Genomic DNA, 13,628 nt, shown 5'->3' with positions numbered 1-13,628 from the left:
CTCCCCACGTGTTGTTCTCTTTACCTGGCCGGTCAGTTTTGTGCGACTTATCTCTCTATTTGTGTGCCTAATTCATGTTTTCCCCGACTACCTTTGAGTGCTCCTTTGTCTTCAGGATGTCATTTCGACCCACACTGGCCCAGAATTCAACTGTCTGCTCCTGCCCATCGTCACATGTTGTGACCCCTGAGTCACCAGCATTAATAAGATTCCCTTACGGCAAGCCGAGTAGACAACCCAAGGTGTTCTGTTCGGAGCCTTCGTGTTTGTGTCACTTACCGATCTGACCGTATGCCATGCTGATGAGGCGCTCGTTCACCAGTTTGTCCGTTTTGGGATTGCGGGGCTGTCGTTTCATGATGTCACTCTCGGCCGCTTCATAGGCAAGTGAAATGGCAGGCACCTTGGGTTCAAACAGATCAATCAGTTAATGTGCTGGCAGTAAAATCACAGCAGTGGTGGAGACGTAGGCCCGTTACGCTGACTCCATCTATAAGAGTGACGTTTGCCATCTGGGATTACGGAAGGTAGACTTTGGCTCAGCCGGTCAGAGCCGGGCTAGGAGTACGAGGACTTGGGTTCAACCCCTGATCAGAGTCAAGCAGCCACAGACGTGTAAGGGTGGCGCTGCTCTGAGTTACGTTGGTGTCAGCGGTGGGATGACTTTGGTCAATAAAAGTGGCGTAGAGGAGTAGTTATCAGCAGGGGTAGCGTAGTCGGCTCACACAGGGGCCTGTGAAGGTTGGAAAAGATCTTTAACTCAACAATTTGAGAACATAAGGAAAAAATGGATGATGTAGCCAGACTTGTAACTTCTGCAAAATATCACGTTGAGATTCGAAAAGCCCCCCAAAGTACCTGCTTGGCAACTGATTTTACAGAAAACGTTTCTAACGTCTGCGTGAAGTCTGCCCTTGACTGATTTCCACTGCCGTTCCCATCATGCATTAGAACGCTTTAGTTCACGTAACGTTTTTCTGATTTCGCCACGTTAATTTTTTTTTTTTGTGTAATTTGTCGATTCGAATTCATTTTGCACATTATTCTTCATTATTGAACTTTGTGTTATGGTCGATTGATTTGATGTTCATGACAGTGACGTCATTGTTGCCCACGTTCTCATTTTAAATTTCATCACAAACCGTCCCGTTTTATTCTCGATTTTAGCGTGCGTAGCCATGTTGGGTGCAGTAACGGCTTCCGCTGTCACTGCGTGATCACCGTGAAAGATGGCGGTGCAGCAACTCCGATTGTCCCGGTTTATGGACGCGTTCTAAACTTACCCTTGGTTAATAATTTATTTAGGGATAGGGTAGGTGTGGGGTCTGCGGGCTTTCCCTTCCCTCCTTTTTCTAACATGTAGACTAAAATTCCATTATAACTTTTATTTTGACCACAACGCCAATTTGAATGGTGCTATTTGGGGTCACCAACACGTGATTGCAATTGCCAAGATCACAGAAATCTGAGAACTTTAGGATGTAAAGATGGCGTCAACGAGCAGGTTCAGCATCCCTCGGTGGATCGAAAGAAAACGAGGTTATGGTTGGGCTTCGTTCCAGTTCTATTCCCGTATTTATCAAACATCTCAGAGTGGAAAACCAGTCGTAACCGGCTCGAAAATCTCAGAGAGAGAGACGCAATTTCAGTCCTACACTCAGGACTTGGTGTGAAAATCATTTCTCAATTTTCGCAAGTTAAGAAACGACTCGGATTTAAGTGACTGTCGTAATTCTCTAGGAGATGCCACAAGATGGCATTCAGGCAGAGGGCAGCAGGCGCATCCTGAGAGAGGCTGAATGTTTTAGAAATGCCAGACAGCAACAGATTTGTACACAAAGATGTCGATTTGACAAACAGAGTCACATGCGTCACATATCTGGTACGTGACACGCAGAGACGCCATGCGCTTTCAGCTGAAATGAAAGTGTGACATCACACGTAAGATGCAGCTTTTGATTTGTGGATGTCAGAGACAAGCATTTCTCAAATTTTGCACCAAACGTAGGATATGTGAGGTCATTTCGCCGATTTACACATTGACCACAGCCCCATGGTAAAGCGAACTGCACTCGTGCCAATCGACACACATATAAAGACCGTTGCCCCCAAGTGTGGATTAGCACATGATGATATCACGCTATCGACACACAGGTAGTCATGGGAACAAACTGCACTCAAGTAGTCAGCCTATTACCCTAAAAGATGGGCGGGGCTTCATATGTGATTGACAGTGAAATGTCACAAAGGTACACTGAGCTCTGCCATCCACAAACCCTGAAACATTCCCATTACGTTGTCGGGAACGTTGAGGGGATCATGGAGATGGAGATGGAGATGACAATGGCATGGCCTAGTGGAAGACAATTGGGGACACTGGAAGAGTCAACGCCACTTCAGAAATGATGCAAGAGTAGCCGTGGTGGGTTTCAGTAAAGCGGTGACTTCACGGGGTGCTTTCTGTTGGTATAACAGCGGGAAGGGCATGTGTCTGGAAGTGAGGCTGTGGATCACCCATCCATCGATTTCTAATCCCGATTTATTCTGAGCCAGGTCACATGGGAGCTGGCGCCTATCCCAGCAAGCATAATGCACAAGGCAGGACTAATCTCTGGAGCGTCCATTGTTAAATAAACGTACCCGTTGTCAGCCTTCACTCTCGTTCAGTGTGTGTGTCTCTGTCTTTCCACTTTAGTGTTCATTCCAGTGTTACTCAAAGTAGTAAGGCATAATAAGGTTGGTATAATGGACACATGGCATTCCGGCCAGGATGATTCAAGAACCCTTGCCCAGCTGGCAGGCCAATTTTATTGGAAGGATAAGGGGAGACGAATTACACGGACCATTTGCTCCCTGACACAAAAATTGGCAGTCTTACTGGACTATGGTGCCCACTCGGATGCCCGTGGGGCAGGCTGGGAGTTGCAGTCCAGTGGCACTGCCCTGCAGTGGTCCATCAGTGCCACCAGGGGGTGCTGCAGGGTCAAATCATTCCTATTTTATTAATCTTTAACTTAATGTTGTTTTTTTATTAGTTTGCTGCTGCTGGAGTATGTGAATTTCCCCTTGGGACTAATAAAGCATCTATCTATCTATCTATCTATCTATCTATCTATCTATCTATCTATCTATCTATCTATCTATCTATTATATAGTGCCTTTCATATCTATCTATCTATCTATCTATCTATTATATAGTGCCTTTCACATCTATCTATCTATCATATAGTGCCTTTCACATCTATCTATTATATAGTGCCTTTCATATCTATCTATCTATCTATCTATTATATAGTGCCTTTCCCATCTATCTATCTATTATATAGTGCCTTTCACATCTATCTATCTATCTATTATATAGTGCCTTTCATATCTATTGTTTTTTTTTTTTTCTGTCCCACTTGGCCATTGGACCTTACTCTTATTCTATGTTAATTAACGTTGACTTATTTTATTTTCTTATTCTGTCTTTTATTTTTCTTTTCTTTATGATGTAAAGCACTTTGAGCTACTGTGTGTATGAAATGTGCTATAGAAGTAAACGTTGTTGTTGTCTATCTATCTAAGCCTCCATCTGGCCCTGAAGTACCTCCGGCTGGTTGTGTTATTACAGCAGATTTGTTCCCAGGCCTGGCATACAAGGAGCCAATTGATGTCCTCCAGAAGAGGTCGGGTGGCAGTGGGCAGCACTCGTCTGGAGGGGGGAACAGGGAAGAGAGGTGGAGAAAGTGGAATTGTATTTGTGCAGTCTGTGTACAGAGGTCGGGTAAAAGAAATCGCTATTTGAACTGAAACGTGTGTTGTTGTTGGTGTGTTAAAGGGGTTGGGGCTCGATGGCACCCCCCACTGGTCAATAGTGCACTTTATGAATATCATTATTATAATTACTATTGTCTTTGTGGAGCATGCACTGATACAGCCTGTTACTGCACCCAGCACACTACAGCAAAGGTTCTGGTAAAATTGTGATGTCATTCATTTTCATTCTTCATTCTTTTCAGAGGACTCCCTGAGTATCTATCTTCATAACTGCTCGCCATGTCCTACACTAAGGTGGGACAAATTCTTCTCCTGGAGTGACATCGAGTGCAATTCCTACGAGTAATTCTGAAACACTCGATAAATGCGGGCACAGACCTTCACCTCGTTCTCAACTTACGCCTTTGCCAAGTCTCTTGACTGGCCTCCCCTCAAGACCCCACAAGTGTGCATACTTCCCCGACATCTTGGGTTGCTTCATTCCTGGGCCAGTGTGTCTGCCTGTATGTATGGCCACAGGGCATGCTGGGAGTTGCAGTCCAGTCAGACTGCTTTTGCTGGGTCCCATGAGGACCACCAGGGGGAGCTACAGGAAGAAGCGGTCCTTACGTTTCAGAGCTCCCACCTGAGAGCAGACACCAGAACTACTCCTGGCGCCACCATCATTCACATGGGGAGTCGGCGCTGAGTGAGGAGGAGGACGGAGTTAAAGGGGAGAAGCCTGTGTGTGGTCTTTGTGAATGAAACAATCGTCTTTGCACCCAAACTGATCACACCGTCCATAAATTATCTTCACAAAAAATCCTCGAGTTGCTTCAACTCAACCCAATGGTACCCAAGATGTTTAGCTTTCATTTTTTGATTATTCGTTTTGTCTCTCGATTTTTAGTTTGAAGGAGTAATTTTTCGTGTTTCTCAACCATTTTTTTTTTTGGCAGCTTCATTTCCTGGTCCACTTTCATCTTCCCTCCTAATTTGGATCTATTGAGCTTCTTCTGCATGTGTCAAGTCATTCAGCAGGACTGTAAGCCCAAGGGCTGCAGTTTGACCCCAAGCTGGGGATGAGACACAGCAGCCCATTAAGGAGAAAGGTGTTGGGGTGGGATGGGAGCTGCTTAGGCTTCACTTCAAGACAGACTTCGTAGAAGCCAGGTGGGCTACAGGGGGTCTTGTTCTGCTCAGCCATTTAGATCTTGTATTTGTCAAGTCATCTGGGATGGCGAGCGCCCGTGTCTGAGTGTCTGATCCCCAGTGGGACAATTCCAAGCATTCTTGGGTGTGATGGGTGGGACTGCTGAAGGTTAAAATCTTTATGGTAGCCGAGCTTTCAAAATGATTCAGATTAAAAAAAAAATTGTAAAAGTTAACAAAAGAGTGCACTAAGAGTGAGACTGCTGCGTTATGACTTTGGGTGCATGGCCTCGGTTTTCCTAACGATCACCCAAGAGTCCCTAAAGTCACACAAGCTAGCGCTGAAGTGACGCACACTCACCATATCCGTACCCAAGTCAATACACAGGATGGTGACAGTCCCGAGAGGCAGCGGGATGTTGGCAATAATGAAGAGCAGGAAGGGCGTGATCTCCGGGATGTTACTCGTCAGAGTGTAAGCGATGGATTTCTTCAGGTTGTCAAAGATCAGTCGACCTGCACACACAAAAGGATAAGAGCATCGTTATCAGACGAGCTGTGATACTCGGCTAGGATGGGTGGAAATCTGAGAAATCGACGCAGCCCTCCGCATTAGCATTTGCAGGGCAACATCTATTGGAAAGTATTTTGTAATGCATGCAAAAATCAAATGCATTGCATTTGTCATTCCAACAGATGGTGCATCACAAACGTTTGTCAGAAATGATTTACTACAAATGTTTGGATGGACCACCTGTTGGAATGAAAAATGTAACCCACATGTCTCTGTTGTATGCTGTAAATGAAGTATTAGTATTGGCGATGCACCATCGGTTGGAATGACAAATTCAATGTATTTTGATACTACACATGTCTGTGATGTGTCATCTGTTAGAACATTAGAACAATCCAGATGAGAACAAGCCATTCAGCCCAACAAAGCTCGCCAGTCCTATCCACTTGTTTCCTCCAAGAAAACATCAAGTCAGTGTTGGAATGACAAGCGTAATGCACTTGCCCTGTTATATGCTGCAAAAGAAGTGTTAATATCTGTGATGCACCATCTGTTGGAATGACAAATGCAGTGAATTTACAAATGTTTGTGATGCGCCATTTGTTGGAATGAAAAATGTAACACACATGGCTCTGTTATATGCTGTAAAAGAAGTATTAGTATTGGCGATGCACCATCGGTTGGAATGACAAATTCAATGTATTTTGATACTACACATGTCTGTGATGTGTCATCTGTTAGAACATTAGAACATTAGAACAATCTAGACGAGAACAGGCCATTCAGCCCAACAAAGCTCACCAGTCCTATCCACTTGTTTCCTCCAAGAAAACATCAAGTCAGTGTTGGAATGACAAATGTAATGCACTTGCCCTTTTATATGCTGCAAAAGAAGTGTTAATATCTGTGATGCACCATCTGTTGGAATGTAAAATGCAATTCATTTTGTTACTACAAATGTTTGTGATGCAATACTTATTAGAATGACAAATGCAATGCATGTGTCTCTTATATGCTGCAGAAGCAGTGTTAATGTTCGTGATGCACCATCTGTTGGAATGACACACGCAATATATTTTATTACTACAACTGTTTCTAATATCCACATATTTAACAAAAAATAAAAAGGGGGGGCACAAACTTTTTCACAATACTGTCTATGGTATGTCAAGTCTGCGTTGACCAAAGTGAGATTTAAGGAAACGTGTCCTCAATGAATTCACGTTGCATTTCTGTCCAAAAACCGTGAGTTTTATTCACAGAAGATAAAGCCGCCTGCCCGCTGAGACCTCAGGCTGACATGAAAAACGAAGGGTTTGGCGTGGAATCCATAAAGACTTTCCGGCACTTACCTTCCTCCACTCCAGTCACGATGGAGGCAAAGTTGTCGTCCAGCAGGATCATGTCGGCAGCCTGCTTGGAAACGTCAGATCCAGCGATGCCCATGGCCACCCCGATGTCGGCCTTCTTCAAGGCTGGAGAATCGTTAACACCATCACCAGTCACAGCCACAATGGCACCCTGAGGAGAAGAAGATCACAGAAATAACTGATGGAACGGTTCAGGAAAAAGTGCTCCGAGTTTTATTAAAAATAGCCACTGGCTGTCGGCTGAAATCTGAAACAAGAATGGCTGTCCATTTAGTACAAGTCATGTCTTCTACAGAATGGAGCTCTGAAGCTGCCCACATGGATGCCAGTATGGATTTACTGAAAGACTTGCTGCAATAAAACGCCTCCTCATCTATTTTCACATTTAGGACTCTCCGTACATTTTCTTTCAAATACATTTTGGAGCTGTGCAACTTTGGAAAAGATTCTGTTGGGACCCTCGTAGTGATGTTCATCTTCAGTGTACAAAGGTAAGCTGCCACATTCAAACTCCTGACTGGTGAAGTGGGTAGCATGGATGATCTTGTCAGTGTGGCACCTACGCAGGGGTGGCTTATATCAGTCAGCAGGTGAACAGTCCGGTCTTGAAGTAATGGGGTGGAAGAAGGAGAAATGGACAAGCGTACGGATCTGAACGACTCTGACAAGACCAGATGACTAGGTCACAGCATCTCCAAAATGGCAGGTAGGTCGTGTTGTGGTGCCAGTAGACTGCTAAAAGTGGTGAACCAGCAGCACGATCATGGACGCCCAAGGGTCACTGATGTGCGTGAGGAGTGAAGGCTAGTCCATGTAGGTCGAATCCACAGAAGAGCTACTGGAGCACAAATGGCTGAAGAACTTCATGATGGCCATGAGAGAAAGACATCAGGACACACAGGGCATTACAGATGGCTGCGTAGCCTCATACCAGTCAGAGTGCCTACAAATGGGCAGTGAGCATCACAACTGGACCACGGAGCAATGGAAGAAGGTGGCCTGGTCAAATGAATCACTTCTTGTAGATCTCATAGCCGGCCAGGTGTGTGTGTGTCGTTTACCTGGGAAAGAGATGGCAGCAGGATGCACCATGGAAGGAAGTCAGGGTGACACTCTGGACCACGTTCTGCTAGGACGCCTTGGGTCCTGGCATGTGTTATTTTGAACCACCCACCTAAAAACTCAAAGGCCTCTTTCAGCAGGATGACGCGCCCTGCCACCCTGAAAGAATTGCTCAGGAATGATTTGAGGAACGTCACAAAGAGTGGAAGGTGATGATTTGGTCTCCAAATTCCACAAGCCTCAGTCTGATCCGAGTGTCCGTGGGATGTGCTGGAAAAAAACCAATTCTGATCCATGGAGGTCCCACATCACAACTCGCAGGACTTAAAGGATCTTCGCGCAGAGACCACCAGACACCTTGAGAGGTCAAGTGGAGTCCATGACTTGATGGGTCAGCATGAGGGGGACTGTGGCTGATTGGTGTGTACTTCAATATGGACGACTGCCCACCGTGTCACGTACTGGCATTTGTACTGGCAAAACGTGCGTGGATCGCCGTGCAGTTCGTGTGAGCTGCCGACGCCCGCCATCCAGCACATCCCCTTCTTCCAGTTCTCTAGCATTTCAATGTCACGTTGTGAAGTGACGGTGACCATTGCTCCCCCATCCTCCCACGACACCAAATTCTGCAACGGCGCCCCAAACTGTAACCCGTGTGCTCACCGTGCGGGGGTCTCTGATGAAGTTCACCAGGGTCCGTTTTAGCCCGAGAGCCAAAGTTTTGCTTATTTACACCACCATTCAAATGGAAATGCACCTCGTGGCTGACGTCACATGACGATGGCATCTCGATGAACGGTTTGCTGAATGTTGGCGCTCAACTCTCTACGCCTCTCCCAGTCTCTCTGAGTGAGTTCCTGCACTGCCGCCATTTTGTTTGGATGGAAATGAAGGTCCTCGTGCAAAAGACGTGTTGGAAATGCCAAAGGCTAAAGCGCCCTGAACGTCTAGGAGACGGCAAAATGGACGCCCTTACAGCTTGGATGTTTTCAGGCGTTTGTTCATACAGTCCGAGGACGGCCTGGAGATTTCCTGTTCGATGTTGGACCCGTCTCTCTACATTTAGAATTGTTTTTTTCCGATTTGAGACGTCACCGTCGATGGTAGACCTCTTGGGCAACCGGAACAGTCTGGTTTTACACCTATGAAGTCGACCATCGACCGCATCCTGGCACTGAGGTTTCTCATGGAGCGCAAACGTGAATATCGGCAGAGTTTCTTTGCAGCCTTTGTCGATTTTCACAGAGTTGATCGAGCTGTGGCCCTGTGAGACATCCTGAGGGTTGCTGGACATCCTGGCCGGCCTGTCCACTGGGACTGTGAGTGCTGTGCAGAGTGGATGCAGGACCTCTGAGTTTTTCCGAGTTGATTCTGGGGTCCGTCAGCGGTGTGTTCTGCTCTTACTCTGATCAATGCTGTCGTGGGGTCCAGCGGCTGGGGGCAGCTGTTGGTGAAGAGAGATTCATGGATCTTGACTTTGCTGATGATGCTGTGATCTTCACGGAGTCAATGGAGACTCTGATGGGGGCTCGAGAGACTGAGTGAGGGGTCTGAGTGTCTGGGCTTGTGAGGGTCCTGATAAACACCAAAGAACCAGGCCTTTAATGACCTCTTAGGCACGGCCATCAGCAGTGTGTCTGTTTGTGGAGAGAGTGTCGACCTCGTCATTGATAAGTTTACTGACCTCGGCAGTGACATTCATGTGACTCTTCCTATGAAGTCAGTAGATGGATTGGGAGAGCACTGGGGGGTCATGAGGTTACTTTAAAGGGGTGTGTGGCGCTCCTGATATCTCTGGTCCAAGTCTTTAGAGTCCTGTTTTGCTATATGGTTGTGAGACATGAACGCGGTCCAGTGACCTGAGATGAAGACTGAACTCCTTCATTTGTGTCTCTTCAGAGAATCCTTGGGTGCCGCCGGTTTGACTTTGTGTTGCTCGGAGTCGGAGTCCCGAATGAGGCACATGACCTGCATTGTGAGTTACGGCACTACGGCCATGTGGCACCATTACCTGAGGGTGATCAGCTCGTAAGATCCTCATTGTTGGGGACCCGAGTGGCTGGACCAGGCCAAGGGGTCGCCCACATAACACCAGGCTGAGGCAGATAGAGGGTCATTTCTGGAGGGTGGGACTGGACCGTGTGTCGGCCTGGGGGGGGTTGAAAACCGGGATCCCGAGTTGTTTCGATGTGTGGTGGGTGCAGTGAGGTGATGCACCAGTGCCTGCTCTCCAACTTGACTTGACTTAATGTCACCGTTAGGAGGAATGCTGAAGTGCGTCCGGAAGGCGCGTTGCATTGTGATGATGGATTCGTTGTTTTTGAAGAACACTTTGACAGCAAAAGCAGCTGTGGGCACCGGACCAAGACATGTGGCCGACTGAAAACTATAAGAGGTCGCCTATCAAAGGACCCCCAGCCACCCCACTACCTCCACCTCGAACAATGACCTTAGGAAATGGGGGCCTTCATTTGGGCACACCTTGTAACACACAAGTATCTGTCAATTGAAACTGGGGAATAAGCAGCAAAGGTGTGTGAGTTAAACAGACACAGGCAGCCACAAGGGGGCGTCATTCTACAATTACAGACACACACACACACACACATCTCTTTTCTTCCACATTTTTCTAAAGCTGTTAAATAAGCCGTGACATGACGCCTTGGCGCTGCCCACAAAGAATGAGCTCAGTGAATGAGGCTGGAGGGTTACGTTCAAATTTTATTTAGCTGAACCAAAAGAACTCGGGATACGAGACCACCAACTCACCTGCCTCTGGCAGCCCTCAACGATGATCAGCTTCTGTTGGGGTGACGTGCGGGCGAAGACGATCTCGGTGTGGTTGCGCAGGATGTCGTCCAGATACTCGATGCTCATGTCCTTCAGGTCTGAACCATGGACCACGCAGGCTTTGGCGTCCCTAATGACAGACAGACAGACAGACACTGAGTTTTTATTGAAAAGACTCGACGAGAGCCCAGAGCTGCAGCCCACAATCGGCGGTCAGGCGAGTGACGTGAGCAGAGTGGGATTCCATACGGAGAAGAGAAGGAGGACTGAGCTGGCAGATTTGAGGTTTGAGGTCCACAGACTAGCAGGAATCAAAGAGGGCAGAGAAGATGAACCATCAGTGGCATCCCTGGGGGTCCGTCCTCTGTCTGTCACTGTCGCTGATTAAAACTGCTCAGAAACATTAAAGGCACACTTTGAAAACACATCAGATCTCAGTGCTGGCTCTCTCTACCGCTATGGACTGATATGGTGATGTGTGAGGAACGAAAGGATGGAAATGAAAAGGATCAACCGACAGAGAGACACCCGAAAATCAAAGAGAACAAAATGATGGGGTGGGCAGGCTGACGAGTCCATTTGGACAAAATTTCATTGCAGCAACTCCAAATCATACTCAGTAATTTGTTGCCCCTCCACCACCAGTCAATGTCCTAAAGAGATGACAGATGGTGTCCTGGGGGATCTCCTCCCAGATCTGGACCAGGGCATCACTGAGCTCCTGGACAGTCTGAGGTATTGGATGGACCAAAACATAATGTCCCACCCAGAGGTGTCAGGCAAGTGAGCTTGGGGGCAGTCAATGGTATCAGTTCCTTCATCCTCTCCCCACATGAGGCCGGGCATTGTCGTGCACCAGGAGGAACCAGTATAGGGTCTGTCAGAGGGTCCGTTGTCTAGCCTGTAGAGGTCTGTGTGTCCCTCCATGGATATGCCTCCCCAGACTGACCATCACTGACCCACCACCAAACCAGTCATGCTGAACGATGTCACAGGCAGCATAACGTTCTCAACAGCTTATCCAGATGTCTGTCACATGTGCTCAGGGTGAACCTACTGTTATCTGTGAAAAGCACAGGGCGCCCGCCAGTGGTGGACCTACCAATTCTGGTATTCAATGGCAAATGCCAATTGAGCTCCACGGTGCCCACTAGAGGACGTCGGGCCCTCAGGCCACCCTCATGAAGTCTGTTTCTGATTGTTTGGTCAGAGACATTCATACCAGTGGCCTGCCTGCCTGCCTGCTGGACGTCATTCTGTAGGACACTGGCAGTGCCCATCCTGTTCCTCTTAGATACCAGTGGGTCCTACTGATGGGTTAAGGACCTTCTACGAGGGGCCCTGTCCAGTTATCCTAGAGGAACTCCTGGAATCTCCTCCATGCCCTTGAGACTGTGCTGGGAGACACAGCAAACCTTCTGGCAATGACAGGCACGTGTTGATGTGCCTGCCATCCTGGAGAAGTTGGACTACCTGTACCAGCTCTGTAGGGTCCAGGTATGGCCTCATGCTACCAGTAGTGGCACTGACCTTAGCCAAATGCAAAATGAGTGACAAATCAAAACAGATGAGGAGGGAAAAATGTCAGTGGCCTCCCTCCACCTGTTAAACCATTCATTCCTGTTTTGGGGGTCGTCTCATTGTTGCCCCCCTCCCCCCCCAGTGTACCAAAGCAGCTGAAACTGATGAACAAGCCCCTCGGCTACTTCACTGAGCACATCAACAGCCCGCAAGTGTCATTGACTTGATGCTATACTTGCATTATGAAGGGTTCCTTTCATTTTTTTCAGCAGTGTATATTAATGCCATTGAGGCCGATATCATTAGTGAACACTGAGAGAGGCAGCAAAAAAAATCCAAGAAGACTTAGAGAAGCTTCAAAACTCGGGGGGACCTGAAAATGGAGTTCAGTATAGAAAAGTGCAAAATGCCACACGTGAGCGACAGGAATGTCAATTATAAATACAAGATGGGCGACACTGAGCTAGGGAGTGGCAGGAAGAGACCAGCAAAGGGGCTCACTGTATGTGGGCACAACATTCACATTGTCTGAGTAAAGATGCAGGAGCAACTCAAAAGGCAAATATAATGTTAGGTTAGGTCCTGAAAACTGTGGAACATAAGTCAAGAGGCTTATTTACATGGCTCAGAACAAAGAAGGGAACACTTAAAGATCATTGGATCTCGATGAACGAAACTTTCAAGTGGAAAATCTTTACTGTGTAATTCATTGAGAACAAAATGGAAACCAAAATCACCGACCCATCGAGGGGCTCATTCAACATCTCACCGAAAATCAGAGCCAAAAACTGGAATCCCAGGCTGATCCAACTTGCGTGACGGTGTTAGCTAATGTGACTCAGTGGTGTGTGCGGCCCCCCACGTGCCTGTATGGACCCCCTCTGCTCCTGATGAGATGGCGGATGGTGTCCTGATTGATCTCCTCTGTCACTCTTAACTCTTAAGGCTCGATGAAGCCTAATTTAATGACACAGTACAGGTTGATAATAATATTACAAATCTCTCTTACTGATCGATCGCCTTACAGAGGAATCAAAGCATTACGCACGTCTGAATCTGTTCCTCGGAGAGTCGCAGTCAGGGCGGCTGATGGGATGGTCCTTATGGATGACACTGCAGTTGTGACCCGCTGGGCTGGCTACTCTGAGCAGTTGTTCAAAGCTGATCCTCCTGCTAGCACGTTGGATATCTCTGGTCCACAGTCCTTGAGGCTGATCCTCCGATTAGCTGTGAACCCCAAAGTCTCACTGAGAGGATGGCACAGGTGATGAACCACCTGAGGGGAGGAAAGGCTGCAGGGATCTGTGGTGTCCAGGGTGAACTTCTCCAGGCTGGTGGTAAGGCTGTCCTCCTGGCATTGCAAGCAATCTTTGCTTCAATTTGGGAGACTGGCATCATCCCAACTGAGGGGAAAACAGGACTTGTCGTTCCTATCTGGAAAGGGAAGGGTGATCACCTGGATTGGGGTGACTACAGGGGGA

The 13,628-nt window shown here is 47.4% G+C and overlaps 1 protein-coding gene across 1 annotated transcript in view; it reads right to left on the bottom strand.

Annotated features, from left to right (window-relative positions):
• Positions 1 to 256: 256 nt before the first annotated feature.
• The window catches only part of LOC120521267 (sodium/potassium-transporting ATPase subunit alpha-2), a 93,692-nt gene continuing 80,320 nt past the window's right edge, over positions 257 to 13,628 (bottom strand). The window contains exons 15-18 of the mRNA XM_039743004.1: positions 10,606 to 10,756; positions 6,757 to 6,925; positions 5,252 to 5,406; positions 257 to 403 (exon numbers count right to left, since the gene is read on the bottom strand). Coding sequence (XP_039598938.1) covers positions 272 to 403; positions 5,252 to 5,406; positions 6,757 to 6,925; positions 10,606 to 10,756 — 607 coding nt within the window. The 3' untranslated portion in view covers positions 257 to 271. The remainder of the gene's footprint in view (positions 404 to 5,251; positions 5,407 to 6,756; positions 6,926 to 10,605; positions 10,757 to 13,628) is intronic.

Source organism: Polypterus senegalus, unplaced genomic scaffold, assembly GCF_016835505.1.
Source record: "Polypterus senegalus isolate Bchr_013 unplaced genomic scaffold, ASM1683550v1 scaffold_3255, whole genome shotgun sequence".
Classification (NCBI taxonomy): Eukaryota; Metazoa; Chordata; class Cladistia; order Polypteriformes; family Polypteridae; genus Polypterus; species Polypterus senegalus.
Note: the sequence above shows the minus strand (reverse complement) of the source record. Positions and strands in the feature narration are given on the sequence as shown.